Source organism: Oryza sativa, chromosome 3, assembly GCF_034140825.1.
Source record: "Oryza sativa Japonica Group chromosome 3, ASM3414082v1".
NCBI classification, from domain to species: Eukaryota; Viridiplantae; Streptophyta; class Magnoliopsida; order Poales; family Poaceae; genus Oryza; species Oryza sativa.
Window position 1 is genome coordinate 7482726 of NC_089037.1, and position 19611 is coordinate 7502336.

General features: G+C 42.3%; 4 protein-coding genes across 4 annotated transcripts; 1 reads left to right on the plus strand and 3 right to left on the minus strand.

Annotated features, from left to right (window-relative positions):
• Nucleotides 1–284: 284 nt before the first annotated feature.
• LOC4332203 (translocase of chloroplast 34, chloroplastic) lies at nt 285–4324 on the minus strand. Its single transcript, XM_015776347.3, has 8 exons — nt 4165–4324; nt 3912–4059; nt 3636–3743; nt 3423–3547; nt 2142–2406; nt 1021–1089; nt 772–933; nt 285–670 (listed from the first exon to the last, which is right to left on the minus strand). The coding sequence occupies exons 2-8, from the start codon at nt 4011–4013 to the stop codon at nt 518–520; spliced, it is 984 nt and encodes a 327-aa protein (XP_015631833.1). The 5' UTR covers nt 4014–4059; nt 4165–4324; the 3' UTR covers nt 285–517.
• A 2301-nt stretch (nt 4325–6625) lies between these two features.
• LOC4332204 (U-box domain-containing protein 21) lies at nt 6626–8253 on the minus strand. Its single transcript, XM_015773709.3, has one exon. It carries the CDS (start codon nt 8152–8154, stop codon nt 6817–6819), a length of 1338 nt encoding a protein of 445 aa, XP_015629195.1. The 5' UTR covers nt 8155–8253; the 3' UTR covers nt 6626–6816.
• Nucleotides 8254–12244: 3991 nt separating this feature from the next.
• On the minus strand, nt 12245–15823 carry LOC4332205 (uncharacterized). The gene is made up of 5 exons (XM_015772559.2): nt 15521–15823; nt 15326–15408; nt 13460–13515; nt 13274–13369; nt 12245–12574 (listed from the first exon to the last, which is right to left on the minus strand). Exons 1-4 carry the CDS (start codon nt 15690–15692, stop codon nt 13291–13293), a joined length of 390 nt encoding a protein of 129 aa, XP_015628045.1. The 5' UTR covers nt 15693–15823; the 3' UTR covers nt 12245–12574; nt 13274–13290.
• A 244-nt stretch (nt 15824–16067) lies between these two features.
• LOC4332206 (small nuclear ribonucleoprotein SmD3b) lies at nt 16068–19126 on the plus strand. The gene is made up of 5 exons (XM_015776769.3): nt 16068–16333; nt 16452–16504; nt 16584–16650; nt 16739–16795; nt 18819–19126. The coding sequence occupies exons 1-5, from the start codon at nt 16175–16177 to the stop codon at nt 18879–18881; spliced, it is 399 nt and encodes a 132-aa protein (XP_015632255.1). The 5' UTR covers nt 16068–16174; the 3' UTR covers nt 18882–19126.
• The last annotated feature ends 485 nt before the right edge of the window (nt 19127–19611 follow it).

Below are 19611 nucleotides of genomic sequence, written 5' to 3' on the forward strand. Positions count from 1 at the left end.
TGTTGGCGATCACTGTGTTTCTTGAAGTGAACTCCTAATTTTTGCTTGCGTATATTGTGATTACAGTCAATTTTGCTTGCTTATATTGTGATACCACTCAGCATTAACCAGTAGTCCAGTACCTGCACGGGCTAACTTGCCTGAGCCAACCTCCATTGGAAGTTTGGAAACACCTCGTTGTAGAGCATGCAATGGAAGCCCACCTCTGCTTCGAAGTTGGATCTGCCATGTTGCTATAAGCCCACAACAATACATAGGTGCCAGATGGTCAGGCGGCCACTATGGAACATCACAAGGAACTCAAATAACTGAAGTTTCGATCAACAACATTTGCAAAATTGCGACAGCACAAAAAAATTCAGTACAGTTTTTTTAGCAACTAAAAACAAGAGCAAATTTGCTCAAATTGTCCCAGATAACTCTATAAAGCTTCCCAAATAGATCACTGGAATAGAGCGCAAAAAGAAAAGCACAGAGAATTGAATGGGTCACGATGCATGCGGTATCATTCTTCAGCTCAAGCCTTGCGGTTGCCGGATGATGAACCTTTCTGGTCTACCGGGTCCTTGCTTCCAACCAAGTCTCTGTAACGCTGTTCCCAGTCATCTAGCTTCCCGTTTGATATGTCAGCATGAATGGCCCTTCGGATGCCTTTTACAACCAAAAAGTACTGGAGAAGAGCATGGTAAACATAAGTGAGGCATTATGTTGAGGCAAAAGATGAAAATGCTGTGCTTAGATTTAGAACTGTTTTGTTTTAAAGGAGCTAACCTCCACCATAAGGATGAGCGGTATGAACATCTTCCAGCGATTGTTGGGATTTGGACCATCTATTAGCTTTTGATCAACATGAATGGATTTGCTCCCGTTTGAGACAACAGTAGTAATCTCTTTCATCAAGTTCGGAATCCATGGAGTTCCATCAGGGAGAACCTGTGATACAGTTGTATGGCATCCTCAATTACCTAGAAGCTAGACATGTTCAAATACAAGCCAAACATGATGATGAGATAGTCAAACCTTCTCTCCATTCTCATTAGTTTTGCACCTTCCACTGTTCTCCACCAATGCAATTGGCAAGGGAAAATCCTAAAAGGAGCAGAATGTTATTACAATTAACATTAGTATAGAAAAAGGACTATAGATTTTAAAAGCACAACTGTTTGTGACACCTGAGGAAATAATATATTTCCAAACAGATTCTGTAGTACACAGAGAAATAAAAAGTTCAGGTTAATTCTGCAACCATTTGCAATGAAAGAGCATGCCAGAAAGCAAAAAGGCAGGTTGGAGAAAAAGATGTTTGTGTAACCTAAGAGTGATGCACCATATACATTTAGCTGAGAGCATGCCAGAAAGCAAAAAGGCAGGTTGGAGAAAAAGATGTTTGTGTAACCTAAGACTGATGCACATTTAGCTAGTGATGAGAATTTTCTTTTTTCTGCAGAGTTCAACTCCATCTGTAATTTTGTATACTTGCCATATGCAATGTGACATATGCATATCTCGTGTTGGAGAGTGCAAACTGGAAAGTACCACGTTTCCCCAGAAACTTAGCACCCAAACAGCCATATTGTTGTAGCATTTTGCAAACAGACAAGTTGGAAACATAAGAAAGTGTACAATTTAAAGCTAGCCACTCAAGAACCCAGAAGGTTGAAGCAACAGTAGACCCATGAGGGAGTATCATTGACTGAGACACTATAAGTAACCAAAACAAGCGGAGGTTCAGGTTCATAACATGAATACTAAATTTCAAGGTAAAAAAACATTGGACGTCGGTTAGCATGCAAAATCAGTGACTTCAAAAGATAATTTGATTCATAGAATAATATTAACACATAAATACATAACCTACAGATGAACTGAAGAGAGTGTGTTAGTTACACAGCAAAATAAATAGACCCAAGGAGAAGGGAAATGACAGATTACTATGTGTTCTATTATTCCAGATCAGCAAAGAAACAGCAACAACACAGGACAGAAAATGAATAATTGTTCTGAAAGAGCATGTCAAATAATACACATGAAGAAAAAATATTAGTTTAGACAGAGGAAGCTGCAGATAAATTGCAAAAAAAAAAAAAAAATCTTGATATGCCGATAATACCCATATAAAAGACAAGTGAGGTATACATTACCCCAAGTTCTCGTTTGCTGACTCCTGCACCAGCACGAATGTATCGCAAAAGTGACTCAGATCTTTTTGTAAAGAAATCGTTATAGTCAAGTCCATCAGGTGGTGAGAGCTGAGCATGTGTTAATACAACCAATGTTCTTCGCCAAATGGCCTTTCCAAATGAATTGGTGACAGCTCTAATAACTTGATCATCCAACGTGTCCATTCTGTATGCATCCAATCGATCCACATAAAGGAGGACATCAATAGTCTTGCCCAGAAGAAACCTGCGATACAGTAGATAACACATATGACTTGTATAGGAATAGAACTTTTGAAGACAGCATAATGAAAACTTCGCGAAGGTCAAATTTATGAGCAGCAACCTAAAGAAAAGTTGTGTTGATTCATAATAGTTATTGTTAATAATTAAGAGAATTTTCCTTTTGTCACTCCTTGCAACCTGATTCACTCTCTCTAACATTGTGAGTTGCACTTCTATTTTTCGCCTCCATTACTAGTCATCCATTTCCCTTTTGCATTGATGTGCAGTCAACAGTAGTTAACCAATCAACCATCAGGGTTTGCTCCTAGAGACTATTATACCCTTAGGTCCCCATCGTTTGGCTTATTTCCTAATAAGCCAAAACGGCTTATTAGGAAATAAAAATGAATTTGTGGGTAAAACTTTTATAAATGTGTTCTTTGTGACTTAAAAGCCAATGTTGAAAAAGAAACTACGTTGAAAATATCTCAAAATCAATCTCAAAATTAAGCTTGAAAATTCAAATTTTGGCTTTTTCTTTGGCTTATTAGGCCATCTGATGGGAGCCTTACAGAAACTGGAATATCCAGAAAATCATACAAATATTAAAAAAATAACAAAATTACAAAGCCAACAGGTTATCTTCAGAGTAATGTGAGTATAGTGCACAAAAAAACAGTTTAACATGAATATTGGATCAAGACTCTTCAGACAGCACCCTAGATTCTGTTTGTAAAATCAAGAATAATATAAAATCACCTCCTGTCTCGTTCTTACACCACAGGATGGCAAAGTGGAAACACAAACTAAAACAATGTTTCTGAGATGTGTCGCCCATAAATATGATGCCGATTTCAGTACATAAAAGCTCCTAATTCCAAGAAAATATACTACAGATCGATCCGCCCTTGACCCTAGGTCAAAATGGCAACCTTAGTATGGTTATAGTACCATCTCAAATCCTAAACAAGATGTTGTGGTACATGCAAGCAACTGTATTGATTAAAGACAAGTATCGCTATAACTCAAGATTGGTACCTTTTTATGATCTCAACAGCCTGCTCATTGATGTATCCACCTTCAATGAGCCCAGGAGTGTCAATAATGTTCAAGGTGAAGCCTGCCCTGGTGCGAGAACACATCATCGGCCTGAGACCCTCGGACTGTACAGGAAAACATTCATCAACACACCCATAAGTACGCAACTTCGGTTATGGGCTCAATAGAAATCAGACCTGGAAGAAGCATTACCTGGAAGGCGCTGACAGTAGCGACCCTCTCGCCAACGATGGAGTTGACGGTGGATGACTTCCCCACCCCGCCCTTCCCCATCACCAGAATTGTCAATGTGCTCACATTCTTCATCACAAACAAAGCAGTAAAACATACAATCACATCACAGACGGAGTAACAAAACACACAATTACCACCAGTTACTAACAACGTAAAACAAGAGCGGGATATATATAATCATCGCCAATCCATTAACCAGTCCATAAAAGAAGCGTTTGCATAGGCGTGTAATACCTCCTCCTTGAGCTTGCCGAGGAGCTCGTGCAGCTTGGTCTGGGTAGCCGCCGGAAACTGCTGCAGCCCCACCCACTCGCGGGGTATCGGCGCCGCCGACATATCCGCCCTCACCTTCCTTCCTTCCCTTCCCTTCCCTTCCCTTCCCCTAACACATGGACCAACCAATCAAATCAGAAACCCCGACCCAATTTGGACAGGGCGCAGGGCGGCGGCCGCGAGGACCACGTGGAGACTCGGACGGAATGCTTACCGGGAGATGCGGATGCCGGCGAGAGGCGGGCGGTTATGCCCTAGCGGCGGAGGAGCGGCGGAGGATTTGCGGCGAGGTCGAGGAGGAGGGGCTCGGTGTCGGGGGGGTTTTGGTGAAGGGAAGGGATAAGGAGAGGAGGAGATGAACTTTTCTTTTCTTCACTCTTCCTCTTTTTTTTCTCTTTTTTTTTTCTAGTTTTGTCTTTTGCTTTTTCTTGTGGGCTAAACGGGCTGGGCCTGCGGGCGCTTGTTCTTTTGGTTGGGTTCAGCTCTCTGAGACGACAAGTTAGAGCTGTTTATTTTGGAATTGTTGTTGAGTTGTTGATAAAAAGAGCTGTGGCCTTCTGTTCTACTCATGTAAATCTACTTTATCATACACCTTGAGTGCACATAAGTTTTTTTTATTAAAACCTTGAGTGCACATAAGTTTTTTTTTTGTATTAAAACATTGAATGCAGCAAGTAAAATTGGAAGAATTCCGGTAGCAACGCCTCACGGGAATATGGTTGGGATTTTCAACCTTGGACGTAATTACAAAATCCCAACCTTGATCTGTAATTACGTTATTATTACTCTAGTAGTCTTGGTGCAATACTGCAATTTACCTCTTTTTCTTCGGACGAATACCGGACTACAACTAGGCAAAAGGTTTTATTGACCTGCGGCCCAGTCTAACTAGACCGAGTCGAACGTCCATCTCCGTACAGCCCATCTCTCCATTAGGCCCATTCTGACTCAGATCCGAGACGCGGCCCAAACGGCCACCGGCGACCGCGTCGTGGGAGAATGGCGACGGGCGGTCTACTCGCGGTCGACCAGACTCCGCTCCGCGGTTCGGCTGGCTGGAGCGCGGGCGGCGCGGTGGGGAGAGCCGGGAGTGGATTCTAATCTCTTGAAGGGACATCCCTCGTACATAATTTTTTTTTTCAAATTTAATATAAATAGCTATGAAAATTTCTATAAAAAATTGGCAATGTAAAGTATAATGATACCTACTAGTCCACCAAAATTTATATTCAAATTTGATCTACACATCGAGAAAAAAAAAGGCAAATTTAAATATAAACAGTACGATATTATTCATATGCTGAATTTGTCTTTTTTATATGTCGACGTGTGAGTTGAGTTTGGACTTAAGATTTTATGGAGTTATATATATATATATATATATATATATATATATATATATATATATATATATATATATATATATATATATATATATATGAGACCCATATGGGACTCCATGGTGCCCGGGCCAAGGTATAAAACACACAAATTCTCTCAAATTTTTAAAAATTTTCAAATTGTGAGTATATACCTAGGTATATGAAATTGATTCATACAAATACCTAACAACAAAACAACTCAAACTCAACTTTATTTCACAATTCATTATTACATACCTAATGAATTATATGTTTGGATGTTATATATCTAGAACCAAAATCTAACAAAAAAAAAGTTTAAACTTAGTTCAAACTTGTTTGAACTTGTTAGTAAAGAAGTTAATGTTCATATCTAAACATTTACAAAAAAAAATTCATACTCATTCAAATTGGGTATATACTCAATTTGAATCTTGGAGCCCATACTCCATGTAGCACCAGTTAATTTACCTACATATATATATGTGTGTGTTGTATGAATGTTATCAAGTTTTTCATAACTGTTTAGATGGTTTTTGAGCAAACGAGGGAACATCCCCTCGAGGGATTAGAATAATTTCCCGGGGAGAGCCGCCGCGTGTGCCGAGAGGGACGTCCAGGCCGGCAACACTCCCCCCCCCCCCCCCCCCCCCCCGGGGTCGTGTTTCACGTTGCGTACGTGCGTATGAGCTTATCCACCCAATCCACCACCACAACTGTCGAGGAGTACGCTGCACACACTAGCGCCGCGCCGGCCGAGGAGAGCAGATCGGTGAACGCGGCTTAGCCAGCCGTCGAGGTCGAGGAGCATAGTGCGGCGCGCCGCGGCGTGAAATATCACGGTTTCACGTGCAGATGCATAGCGCGTGCTCGAGGTTGGGAGGAGAGGTCAAAATTCTGGATGGTGTCGCGCGGTCCTGACCGAGAGGCTGAGCGCTGCGCGCGGTGGATGAGCCGTGGAGGTCAACCGGGTCGTCACGCTCGGATCGACCGACCACAGCCGCTTTCGTCCAAGCTTGAACCGAAGTTTTCAAAGGTGAGAACTGAGAACTTGTACCTGCCTCATGCAGGTTGGGTTGGAGGAACAGGTGTTCAACGTTTAAGATTCTTCTTACGACTGGAATGTTGATTTTAGTGGATAATAAAAACTCAAATTCATTTTTTAATTGAAAACGGCGATCCGGTTGGTGTTGGTTACACTAGGACAAATGAACGTTATGCATCAAATTTGATTGTTGTTGGCTCGAAATGTGAAAAATCTCATCCACAAAAACAACGACAGATATATTTTAAAAAAATCGTGCAAAAGTCAAATGGGCAGTAAAAGAAGGAATTTACATGCAAAATATTTACAGTGAGGAAAGTAGGAAACTTGTTTTTGCAATTAGATTTACAATCTAGCATGGAAAGCACATCCGCAAAAATCCCCATCAACTATTTTTACAATCTGCATTTCCTAGCTGCTCGCAACTATTTTTACAATGATTCTGAACACTGATCTCAATTCATGACAGCCTATTGAGCCCTCTGAAATCCACAGCGTCGACACACTCCCCCAACCCTTTGTGCTTGTTGAGCATCTTGAGCAGCTCAGTGGCCTTCTCCTTGGTCGCGTCCCTGCAGCCCACCTGCAGGAGGAGGAGAAGCTTCTGGAACGCGCCCACACGCAGCGCCTCGACCAGGCACCCCGTCGCGGCGGCCTCCTCGTCGCCGGAGGAGGCCTTGCAGCCGAGCCGCCACATCGCCGACACGGCGAGCTCGGTGGCCACGTCGGACACGCGGAACATCTTCTTCACGAGGGCCGGCATTGCGAGGGCGTGGCCCCGCGCGCTCGCGCGGCCTTCCTCCGAGGCGAGCATTGCGTCGAGCACCGCCAGGGCCTTCTCGGACACGCTCTTGTCGGCGTCTACGAGGGCCTCGATGAGCGTTGGGACGAGCCCCGTGGATGCTACCCTCGCCGCGACGCGCTCGTCGGAGCTCGCCAGGTGGTAGGTGGCGACCATGGCAGCCTTGGTGGCCTGCGGGCAGATCGGAGCCTTGATGATCACGACCAGCGCGTCGACGACCTTGTCGACCTTGTCATCCGCCAGGTCCACGAACGCTCCGTCCCGCGACACGGCCTCCTTGATCGCCAGCACAGCGTTCAGCCTTCCGGCCAAGCTCCCGTGCTTGGCAATGGCGACGAGTGAACCCATCGAGCTAGACGAGGCCAAGACCCTGGCCGCCTCCTCGTCCAACGGCATCATGCAGACCAATGCCGCCAGGACGTCCTCGAGAACGCCCGCCTCCCCGGCGGCGGCGAGAGACTCGAACGCCGCGGCCAGCACGCGCCCCGTGCCGACGGACACGAAGCACCGCCGGTTCCGCTCGCTGTCCCTCGCGAGCGCCCGGACCCTGGCGACCGCCCCGGCGGCGCGCCCCGCCGCGCCGCGCCGCGCCGCCGACTCCGCGACGTCGAACAGCAGCTCGGAGGCCTGCACGGGCGTGACGGGGATCTTGGGCGTGGGGATGCGCTCCACGCCGCGGGACCGGTTGGCGACGCACCAGTCCTGGATGACGCGGCGGATGGCGTGGTTGGGGACGAGGTCCTCGTGCCGGAGCGGCGCGTGGGTGACGGGGCACACCGCGCGCCCGGTGTCCAGCCACGCCTCGATCCCCTCCCTGTCGTACGTGATCCCCGTCGGCGCCGTCACCGGGTCGCGCATCAGGTCCAGCGAGATCGGGCACCGGAAGTGCGCCGGGATCGCCAGCTCCGCCGCCGCGCCGCCACCCCTCTTCTGCAGCAGCGGCGCCGGCGCCTTCGCCATCACCGCCTTCCGCGCCCTCCGCGCCAGCAGCGCCATCCCAAGCTCTCGATCGATCACCGCAGCGCAAGAAGAGAAGCCCAGCGAGAACAGCTGCGTGTTGTGGTGTAAGGCTTTGAGCTGAGAAGAGTTCAATACGGGAGACTGGAGGTGGTGGGAAGGGTTCAAATAGGAGGAGGTTGGGAGAAGGGTAAAGGGGTTTGATTGTTTGAATTGGAAAGGTTGACGTTTGAACAGACGAACGTTTGAACGAGAGGGCGTCCTTGCAAACCGCGGGAGAGGGAGGGGAGGAAACGGTCGGAACGGCTACCGAGTTAATAAACGCTGTGCTTTAGCTAAGTAAATGCCAGCTCGGCATTCATTTCTTCTTCTTCTTATGTACTACTGTATCCGTCTCAAAATATTTATCGTTGTGAGTTTTTGTTTATAATGTTTGATCATTTATGTTATTCAAAAATTATAGAAATATTATTTATTTGACCATCCGTCTTATTTGAAAAAAAATAAAAAAAAGTAAGTCTCACATAAAATACTATTCATGTTTTATCATCTAATAACAACAAAAATACTAATCATAAATTTTTTTTAAATAAGATCAGCGGTTAAACGTTAGACGTGAACAGTGTAAAAGTACACTTATTTTTGGGACGGAGAAAGTAAATGCCAACTCACATTCATTTCTTCTTCTTCTTATGTATTACTACCTCCGTCCCAAAATATTTGTTGTTGTGAGTTTTTGTTCGTAATGTTTGATCATTTATCTTATTCAAAAAATTATAGAATTATTATTTATTTTATTTGTGACTTGCTTTATTATCAAAAGTACTTTAAGTATAACTTATCTTTTTTATATTTGCACTAATTTTTCAAATAAAACAAATAATCAAACATTGCAAGAAGAAAGTCAAAACGACCACTAATTTAGAAAGGAGGTAGTACTCCCTCCGTCAATATGTTTTTTTTACGAAGAAAGCATTGAATGAGAAAATAATATAGACATAGGTGCTCATATCACGCATATATTCACCCATATGAACGCACATGTATACTTTACTCATATATTATCTCCAGAAGACTGACTGACATGTGGATGAAGTCACCACGGGTGTTTTGCTGTCGACAGATATGTTTGTCACTAAAAAAATAATTAGCTGTAAGTATGATCATCAGTGTTAAGTCTATGATTAAAATTTGGGTGGGTTGGTTCCACCATAATGAACTTAACCGTACGCCGTATTCTTTTTTTTTCTTCTTTTAAATTTGAAGGATTTAGGAGTTTATGATCCTGTGTGAATGTAGTTCATACATAGGTCCAGTTTTTTATGGTTCATGAGTTCATACCAAATGGCATGTGGAATAATTAATTGATTTTGTGTGTCACTTTGATTTCAATTTTGTAATTGTTTTTTTCCACATTCTTGACTAGGATAAGGTGATACTAACCGGGATCTATAATCATGCAAGAAAAGGACCGGTTCATCCTATAAAACTAGAATTATTCAAAGTCCAGTCGTTGTTTATGCAACTGCTTGCTTTTGTCACCATTGTATTCAGTTCGTCACTTGCGCGAACAGTACGGTAACTTTCGCTCGGAATACCGGCTAAGTCGAAGTAAATCTTATGCAGTGGCTGTGAAATTTCTTTTGAGAAATACTCCCTCCGGTTTCATTTTAATTGATATTTTGGACAATGACACGGTTTACAAAATATAACTTTGACCTTATTTTTCTATTATAATATACACAATAAATAAATATATGTTTACTTTTTATAGTGTTTTGAAAGACAAATTTATATATGTTGTTCGAGTTTCTTTAAACTAAATATTTTTAAAGTTATTGATGGTCAAAGTTATAAAAGTTTGACCTCAATCTTATCTAAAACGTCAATTATTATAGAACCGGAGGGAGTACAGTTGCAATTCTTTCATCTGAGTAATTCAGCTGATCGCTGCAGCTTTCATAATGCCACCACCGATCATTCAGAATAATCACTGGTGGTTGTAGATTTGTAGGCGGCGGTAAAATATGTGTGGACATCTCGCATTTTCAAACCTAGGAATAACTCACACCAACTTCTTCAATTTTTAAGACTAACTCAAACCAAGTGAGCTACTCTAGAAACTTATACTGGTAATTAGCTAGGTCAAATCACAGGTACTGCTATTAGACCCTACTTACCAAACAGTAGCTGTACTTTTCCTACCACTATGGATTGCCTGAAAGCAACTCAGTTAATACAAGCTATACATCACTGACTTCTTTTAGCAATTAAATACATGGTGACATGTTAATACAGCCACTTGAAATGTTTCATTAATCCGTGTTTTACAGATTACTGAGTAATGGTCATTATGGTTTTTAACCACATCAGTGTGATCATTCAACTAAGCTAGCTAAGTTTGTCAATTTAGGGAGCATTTCTTTTGGAAGATACACCATTTGTCTTTAAAAAAATCAAATCATTACCATGAATCTGAATTGGGACGGAGGAAATATCTAACAATGGATTTTTTTTTTTAAAAAAAGGATTATGAAACCCGGACTCTGCATTCATGAGAGGATGTACATAGCCAGTGGACTTTATGACTGGCTATGTATGAATTCATTTGCTACTTTTAAATTCTGTGAACATCTCTTTGTGTTTGCATTTTCTTTCTCTAGAAGCATATCAAGTGAAGAGTTGCAAGAGCTGATGCTGATTCTAGATTGCCAGAAGTTATGTTAAAGGACAAACAAATTCAAACGACTGAAAATGCCAAAGCTTCAGACAACAGTTAGCTTCATTAGACAAAACCGGGAGGGGTCAACAGGATTCAGTTCATGCGCCCCTTTTCTCTGTTCCCATGCTCGGTCTATCCTGCTACGTGGAAACCGAAATTTAGGTGAATTCACCTAACATTCAATTTCACTCGATTGCCCGTCCAATAGGTTGAATGTTTTATGATTTATAAATATATTTATGTTTGAGCAACTGAATTGTTTTGTTCCAGTCAATTCCTGGTCTCTGATGGAGGTAGGCACGGACCAAACGCCATTCAGTTTTAACTAAGACCGACACGCTCCACACCGTCACACGCTCCTTTGCGCCACATAAACTATTCCATATCGTGCACGCATTGTGTGACTGGAGTAGGCAGCAAAATGCGTTTCATATGAGAGGAAACGTTTCGTTTAGAGAAACAAAAATGCTATATTCCTTTTCTTTTCTCCTTTTTAACTACTTCGTTGCGTGTATTCTCATACTACAGAAATTTGTGTGGCATTTTTTACTTGTTTATTTGCCTGTTCATGTTAGGTGCTGGCAATTTGTTTCTGGCATTTTTTTGAAGAAATTGCAGCAGAGAGAACTTGTTCATGCCAGTGTTTATACTCATTCCCATGAGAGTCCGAGTCCATGACTCTGCCGCTGTGTCCGCCGCGGCAACACGGTTTCTCCAGCGCGCGGGTACGCGACTACCGCGTGTTCGCGAGAAGACGACGGCGTCTTTTCCTCTATTTCTTCCGGCCACCGTACGCTCTCTTTCTGGTGTGCAAACAGGTAGAGCTAGCTAAGCAAGCTGTTCTTTCCTCCGCCGTGTCGTGCAGTTCGGAAGGGGTTCACATCAACCCGGTCCTAACCCCAAACAACGGAAACAGTTCGTACCTGCCTCGATGTAAGAAGACCTTCCAAATGCAATGTAAGAGAGTATCTACTGTGGTTTCTCTGCAGTTTGAGGTTTACAGATACAGAGCGAGTTTGTTCTCATCGGACATATGCAGTCTGCACATGAATAGCATACCTTCTCATCCGCCGTTCCATTGCAAAGCTCCGTGAATTAGTCAGAATGGTGAAAAGGATAACAGAGTCTACGAGATAATAATAAATCCGTGGGCTTGGCAAACGTAAAACAGCTGGAAACATTTGCCCTGATACATGGGGTACTCCAAACCTTTGCCCTTTGCAAGCTGCAACGTAAAGTACATATCTACCGTAGGTTTAAGACCGAGTCTTGGTTCAACTGTTCAGAAACCTTGACGCCGTACATACTAGATGCATCGAGCAGTCCCATGTACAATTCTAAACACATACCAGACTAATTCAACAACGATGACCACGAGGAAGCCAGTAAATGGATGTTCAGACAACATGCAGGCAAATGTTCAAACGGTTGAATTGAAGGATGACCAGGGTTCAGTGGTTCTCATGTATTCTTGGTAGACATCATCCCAAGTTAAAACACAAAAAAAAAGAGAATCCGGACGACTTACAATTAAACGAGAAATCGTACTGACATCATCCCAAGTTAAAACACAAAAAAAGAGAATCCGGACGACTTACAATTAAACGAGAAATCGTACTGAAAATCATGTGCCGAAACAGCGTAACATTTTCTTTGCCTCAAGGCGAACAATATACACTGGGAATCCCACATAACTATCTGCATACATCTGAAGGACAGGAATAGCACAAAATCCACCTGCATCAATAAATTATAGAAGGAACGATCCATCAATTTTCCCATGTCAAATTATTGCAAGTTTGTGCACAGTTGGATGGTAACATCACATTCATCTACTTGACACAAGATAAGTATGGCACCACTAGCACCTGGTATTTCAGCCTTTACTGGAACCAATCTTTAAGCATTGTCTAATAGACTAATTGTTGGTGCAGCAAGTGATTATGAAGGAAAGATAAATGAATGCCAGTGCTCAATGTAATTCTATTTCCGTATTCGCAAGCATGGCAGCCAATAACAAAGTCATTTAAAAATTCATGCAACCCCTTGTATTACTTAACTTTGAACAACAGAGCAGAATTGATCAGAATCAATGGCATGCCAGCATGGTTTATCAAACATCAGATTCTTTTGAATTGAAATGGAAATGATTTTGTTTCTTTCCTAGCTTTATAATTTGCAAGACAGGAATGAGGTGAATGGTGAATATGTCCAAGTTTCATCACCACCAAATTATTAGGTGAAGATCTAGGTTCTCAGCTAAGCCTACTCCTTGAAATACATCAACACAAGTCTAAAACAAGAATCTTCAACGTCTATCTAGTAAAAGGATTCCAATAAACTAAATCTCGATTTTTGAAAAGATTGTTGAGTCGACATTTTAAATCAACAGCCATATGCTCCATTGAAAACGTGTTGTCTAAGTTATTGGCAGACCTGTAAGTGTGATTAATCTACTCTTCCTTGAGGCGTTTCTCAGTCTCCTCCAATGCCTTAATATCCTTGTTGTACTTGCAAATACGGAAAATGCACCTGTCCCAAAGTTTTTTTTTAAAAAAACAATGATAAGATAAAATTCCATGGACAATATGTCCATAAGATTCTGCAGTTGTGTTGCTTTACCAGTAAAGGAGGCATGCTGAAACACAAAGAATGACATTCCTCTGGGCCTTGAAGATCTGTACAAGAAAATATTCATTGATGAGAACACAGGAAGATGAAGAAACCAATACAACTCCTTACTTTGCACAGCTTAAAATGCATTAAAGAATTTGCTGAAACTACTAGACATTAGACATAGGTAATTTACTCTCCGAATCTTCTGAATCTGATAAAAAAACATATAACAAAGCTCAAACCCATTAACCATTAAAATAAATTGATTATGCAAATGGTATTATAGATAATATGAAAGTAGTTGGTATTGGTAAGGTGTACGCAATGAAAAGTATCTAGGTATGTTTATGAGCTATTGTGCATTTCACCCTGCCTTCACTTCGTTGACTTCCACGTTCCTGTACCGGCTAGTTTGTTGACACTTCCGTAGCTGAGGGGTTGGGGTTAAACACGAGTCGTTAGGGTTACTGCTCCAACTGATCGGCCGAAGATACCTATTCCTAGACGAATACCTCTGCTTTAGCTCTAGCGCTAGGAATCCTAAAATGAATGTTTACTTTATTTAAGCCGTCCCGTTGATGGCATTATACATTGATTTAATAGATGTAATGGCTATTTTTTTCTTATTTTGTGAACATAAGGAAATAAATTATTTAAAATGCACAAATGATTGAGGGGACAAAAACAATTTCATGGTTGACACTGTAGATCCCAGCCAATGACAGCTACACTAGTTTTGCTTGGCACAAGCATAATTCTGGGACAGTGCCAGAACAAACCCATCACATGCCAATCTGCCATGAGGTCAGCCCAATACCAAGTTAAACACAGGAAGCTCGCAAAACGTTTGTATTGTATTATTCAGTGGATATCATTCATTTAATGGTAGCTTTTGTTTGCCACTTCAGATAAAAGATAAAGATTAGCTTTAGCAAGGATTATTCAACATGCTATTCTGGAAAAGGAAAAAAGATTGCAACACATGATTTAAATGCAGTGGTCAGTTAGTCAGTTAACAAGTTTGAATTCTGGCTAGCCATTTCTTCTAGAAGAACAAGATCCATCCATTGTGCCAGCTAAAGAAAAGTTCTCATAACCCATTACATTTTTTGTATTGCCAATTTCACTGGTCTAACTGTTCAGCAATAGGGCTAGAGCATTTCAGACCCCCAAGAAAAGCTTTACATAACAAATTCCTTGTGAAGGCAGTTTTCATGGAAAGAAAAACGATACAAACCAAACATTCAATGTCAGGAAGTAGAACATCCTTCAGGGTATGAGATGTACAGATACAAACAATTCCTCCAGACCGAAGAGAATAATGGTGGATGTATGGCCAAAGAGGGTTGCCAAAGTATGGCCAGTTCTCCTCCTTTCCTAGTAGCCTTAAAATTCAAGGCATATAAATTATGGAGTTGAAAGCATAACACGTGTATGTTTCTTCTGTTATCTCAATTCCAATTACTTTTGCTAATTTTCAGGAGTTCTGAGCTCTACTTTTTTTTTTCTAAGAACCAAATTTAATTTTATTTTTGTATTGAAACCAAATGATTAGAAGGAATCGTCTAAGTAGAGTGCCCCTAATGGAACAACTAAAATCTGGCATTCACAAATGTTGTCCAACCTACACTCTGAAAAGTTCTCATCTGTTCGGCCTTATATACTACTCTGAAAAGTATATACTTCAATCCGGTTCTTTGTCAAGGCGAAAATCAATTGGCGTTTATTGTTCTTACAATTCCTGAAGGCATACATTTTTGGCCGTTCACATTTATCCAAAATGGACACGCACAAAACAAAGCTGCATAAAACCCTAAAAATACTGAACACAAACTAGAACTGAAAAGGCGCACAAGATCTTAATTCACTCACGGATTTCTCAAAGCGGATACGCTCGTCAGCGGTGCAAATCTCGGAGGTGCACATCAACCTGTGCTCGTTCTTCCAGTAGATATCTGCACATCCGGGGGGCCAAAAAAAAAAAAAGCAAGCCAGTCAGAGCGCTGTAACGAGAGGGCGGAAACCTCGGGCCAAAACCACGAGAGGGAGAGGCGAGCGCGCGCGCACCGAGGAGCTGGAAGGCCGCGAAGGGGAGTATCCCGGCGAATGGCTGGAGGAGCATCGAGGTGAGCCCGACGATCTGCTTCCGCACGGCGCGGGGCGCCGGGAGCGTGAGCATCACGGCCACCGCCGCCTCCGCCGCCACCACGCACGCCAGGATCATCCACTGCAGCGCCATCGTCCGTCGCTTTCGCGGTCCCTCCCACCCTCTCTCGAACCCTCTAGAACCTTCTCGACGACGCGGCTGGGGGAAGAAGAAGAAGAGGAAGAAGCAGCCTCGGTCTCTCCGATCTGCGTGGACGCGTTTCTAGATGGGTGCGGGATGGACAGGTGGGTCGTAAATGGCCGCCTCGGCTTTCCTTCGCTGCCAAGTGATTCGCTGCGGTCGCTTTCGCCGCGGCTTGGTTTGGGCCGGGCCCATTATGACAATTGTTGGGCTAGGCCCATTGTGATATTGTTGGGCCGGGCCATTTCGATCCAAGACAAAACCGGAGAGTTTATCGAGACCCGAACACTTCCTTTTATTTTCTTTTTCTCTCTCTTTTTTTTCCCTGTCCGCTTTGCTTCGCCTGAGCCCTGAGCCGCCGCCTCCCGTACTCCCTTGCGAGCTGGGGTTTTAGCGGCGGCGGCGAGAGGAGAGGAGGAGGAGGAGAGGGGAAGATGAGCCGGAGCCTGGGGATCCCGGTGAAGCTGCTGCACGAGGCGGCGGGGCACGTGGTGACGGTGGAGCTCAAGACCGGCGAGGTGTACCGCGGCGCCATGGTGGAGTGCGAGGACAACTGGAACTGCCAGCTCGACAACATCACCTTCACCGCCAAGGTATGAGCTACTACGCGCCCCCGCGACTCTCCCAGACTCCAGATCGGAGCCAGATCCCCGTCGATTTGAAAACCCTGGGTGATTTGTTCCTTTTTTTTTTGGGTTTGTTGATCTGCAGGATGGCAAGGTGTCGCAGCTGGAGCACGTCTTCATCAGAGGAAGCAGAGTGAGGTAACCCAGGGTTTTCATTAGGTGGTGGTGCGTCGTGGTGGTCTTATTTGTCTGAGTGTGTGGGTTGTTGTTGTTGCAGATTTATGATTATACCGGATATGCTCAAGAACGCACCCATGTTCAAGCGCCTGGAAGCAAGGATTAGGGTTGGTGATTGTAAAATGTTTTGCTGAGATAAGAGAGTGGTGAGATGGTGTGTGACTGTGCTAATTTTTTTGTTGTTGTCTTGTGTAGGGCAAAGGATCAGCTATTGGAGTCGGGCGTGGCCGTGCGGTTGCAATGCGTGCCCGGGTAATGGTTGCTTCATATGGACATTATGCTTTGATACAAAGATGGTTGTTCCTTCTGGTCGATCAATTATATAGTGATAATTTGAATCCTGTTGGTGATATAACGTGTAAAAGAAAATACAATTAGGATATACTCTTGAACGAGTGAGGGTGATGCAGTGTACCTTGCATCTTTCCAAAGGCAACACATCAGTTATTGATTTATTTTGGAGGGACTTTGCTTAGTTTCTTATTTTATATAATCACTTTCAATTTGGATTTTTCCTGTTAAGATAAATAGGTCAAAATGAAATTACGCGGTAAATTCTATCTTGCTAATGGATGTATAGAATATGTAGTAATTTGATTAGTTGCACATGATGTTCCTAGGGTTTAATTCTTGAGGATTGCTTTTAACATACTTAGATTTAAACAAATTCTATGGGTCCCTTCTTTTATCTTGAAAAAAATCCAGTATTATTTTGTAGATGTCATGTTTTTATGCTGTTGTGCTTGGGTTTTCTTCAAAATTTGGATAATGAAAATTGCCTAACTTTTTTTAAAAAAATGTTTTTATGCCTTTCCTTTGTGATTAGTATGTCCCTGAACTAATGAGCTTTTAGCTGCTGTACCATGGATCTAATTATCTTTGATACTGACAATGTTGGTGCGCTGTCACATATACTCAATTAATCATGCTTGGCTTGCTTTTCCACTGAATTGGATTTTCATCTTGAATTTAACTCCTGGTTTCTTTCTCTCCTATCATACGTTAAGGTCAATAAACAGTGCCATATTGTCAATTTTCCGTATTGGGTGAATGAGCCATGGTAGCTATGTTAATAGAATGGTTAAACTGAAAGGATGACATACTTTGACAATGGTCACATTGCAATTCAGGATTTAGCCATTTAGGAGCCATCTTCTAGATTGTACCTCCTTTTTGTTTTGATCTTGACTCTGCAGAAGTCTGCCAACCAGTCATATGGACATGTTATGAAATTGACATGTGTAGTGGAACAAATTAATTGTGCATATGTTCAACCTTTATTGTAAAAGTTTTACGTGCACTTAACTGTGGAATAACTGTAGTCTATTTGTGCCATTAGAAATCGTATGGACCTTTGGGGTGGATATCTGAGCTTAAAATATTGGATTGTGCTGTTTGGATGGCCATGTGTTATCAAATTTTTCGAAGTGATAGGGGAAGTAGTAAGAACTTTTAACCAAGGGTTATCCAAGCTTTTGTTTATGTATACCATTTAACAAACAAAAGAAGGATGTAGATCTTAGGAAAATGCAACTGACTGGCTTATCTTAGATATTTTTCCCATCAGTTGGTATGTCAAGATGATATTACTAGCCAGGTGCCAAGTGAGGAATATGAGGACCATACAAGATATTCTCAAATACCTCTAGTGTAGTCTTTGGGTACCATAGGATGATATTCTGTTACCTACACTACATAATTTGGGAATGAAGTTATTTTCCCAATAGCTGAAGGCAAGGTCCAGTTTATTTTCTAAAGATATGATATGATTCTTTCCTGGGTATCTTTGTGCTTCTGTTTGTTCCATGTCTGCAGCTATTCTTTGGCTTTTTTTTCGCTCATTTGTTTGTGGTGTTTGTTCTGTGCATATATTGGTCCTTTCGGTCTTCCTTATGTTGGTTAAATAATTTATAATGGAGTGTTCCTCGCAAAGAAAAAAAAATGGAGTGTTGAATCTTGGTTGCCCTTTTTTTTTCCTGTCCTATTACAATTTTAGCGAAACTAGATAATTTATATAGCATTGTTATCATAAATCTTGACTAGCAAGTTATGCCTATAAAAATATGAATTCATCTTGCAAACTGCAGAAGGCCACTTGGCAAATGAAAATTTTAACATAGAATAACATGCAGTTAAGGGTTCTAGCAAAATTCACTTTAGATTTTCTATAGCCAGATATTTTCACGCATTATTTTTCAAATTCTGTGTTTTTGTTCATCACTGACACTTCCAACAGACAGTTCCTAAACTTGTTCCCTCTGTTCATGTACTGCAGGCTGCTGCTGGTCGTGGTGGTGGTCCTGTTGGACGGGGTGGTGCACCTCCGGTGAGGAGATAGATTGTCTGTCATCTATTATCTGCCTGAGGAAGTTGATGCCTTAATTTGAAAACATTGCTTGAGAATTAAACAGCCAGTGTGCATCTTGTCTGATCAATCCGCTTAAAGGAGGATGCATGCATGTTGGTGGCGTCGATTTCATGTATTTTTAATGTTAGATATGGTAGGTTGAGTATGATATTTCAAAGGTAGAAACATTGTGTTCGTTAACCTGATTTGAATGACAAGACCAGTTTCCCCTGTCATTGAGCGAATTTCCTTTTGTATCTACCAGTTTAGTGGCCGTTTGGAACGCAGTGATTCTTAAAATTCATGTGCTCCAAAGGCCTAGTGGTTATCTGGCAACTTCCTGAATCGGATGCTTCTTATAAGTTATTATAACGCACTTTGTATCTTCATGGTCACACTCACTGCTTGAGCTCAAGTCCTACCGACAAATGGGTTTGTACCAAGCAATGCTATGCAACAACTGATCCTGATGTCTTGGGCTTTGGCAGTGATTGGTGGGCACTGGGCATAGTGTAAGGGTGACTAGGCAACGGTAAGACTGCCGGTGAGCAGAACAATTGTGATAGCGTTGGTTGCATTTGGTGTTAATTGCAGGCATGTGCCTGGCCGTAGGTTTCTGTTTTGCTCATAGTTCATGGTCAGAGTGGACGAGGAACCATGCCAACAAAAGCATATTAATGTATTATTGAAAAACTTAATGTACCATCGGATATTAGTCCAC

Excerpts from the sequence above, each read along its gene's own strand:
- LOC4332203 (XM_015776347.3), bottom strand. The coding sequence starts at position 4,013 with ATGTCGGCGGCGCCGATACCCCGCGAGTGGGTGGGGCTGCAGCAGTTT. Across the intron at positions 2,407-3,422 it reads GCTGTTGAGATCATAAAAAG|GTTTCTTCTGGGCAAGACTA; the intron begins GTACCAATCTTG and ends ACTGTATCGCAG. Across the intron at positions 671-771 it reads CGCTCATCCTTATGGTGGAG|TACTTTTTGGTTGTAAAAGG; the intron begins GTTAGCTCCTTT and ends GCTCTTCTCCAG.
- LOC4332206 (XM_015776769.3), top strand. The coding sequence starts at position 16,175 with ATGAGCCGGAGCCTGGGGATCCCGGTGAAGCTGCTGCACGAGGCGGCG. Across the intron at positions 16,505-16,583 it reads ATCAGAGGAAGCAGAGTGAG|ATTTATGATTATACCGGATA; the intron begins GTAACCCAGGGT and ends TTGTTGTTGCAG. Across the intron at positions 16,796-18,818 it reads CGGTTGCAATGCGTGCCCGG|GCTGCTGCTGGTCGTGGTGG; the intron begins GTAATGGTTGCT and ends CATGTACTGCAG.
- LOC4332204 (XM_015773709.3), bottom strand. The coding sequence starts at position 8,154 with ATGGCGCTGCTGGCGCGGAGGGCGCGGAAGGCGGTGATGGCGAAGGCG.
- LOC4332205 (XM_015772559.2), bottom strand. The coding sequence starts at position 15,692 with ATGGCGCTGCAGTGGATGATCCTGGCGTGCGTGGTGGCGGCGGAGGCG. Across the intron at positions 13,516-15,325 it reads GTATCCGCTTTGAGAAATCC|ATCTTCAAGGCCCAGAGGAA; the intron begins GTGAGTGAATTA and ends TTTCTTGTACAG. Across the intron at positions 13,370-13,459 it reads TCAGCATGCCTCCTTTACTG|GTGCATTTTCCGTATTTGCA; the intron begins GTAAAGCAACAC and ends ACTTTGGGACAG.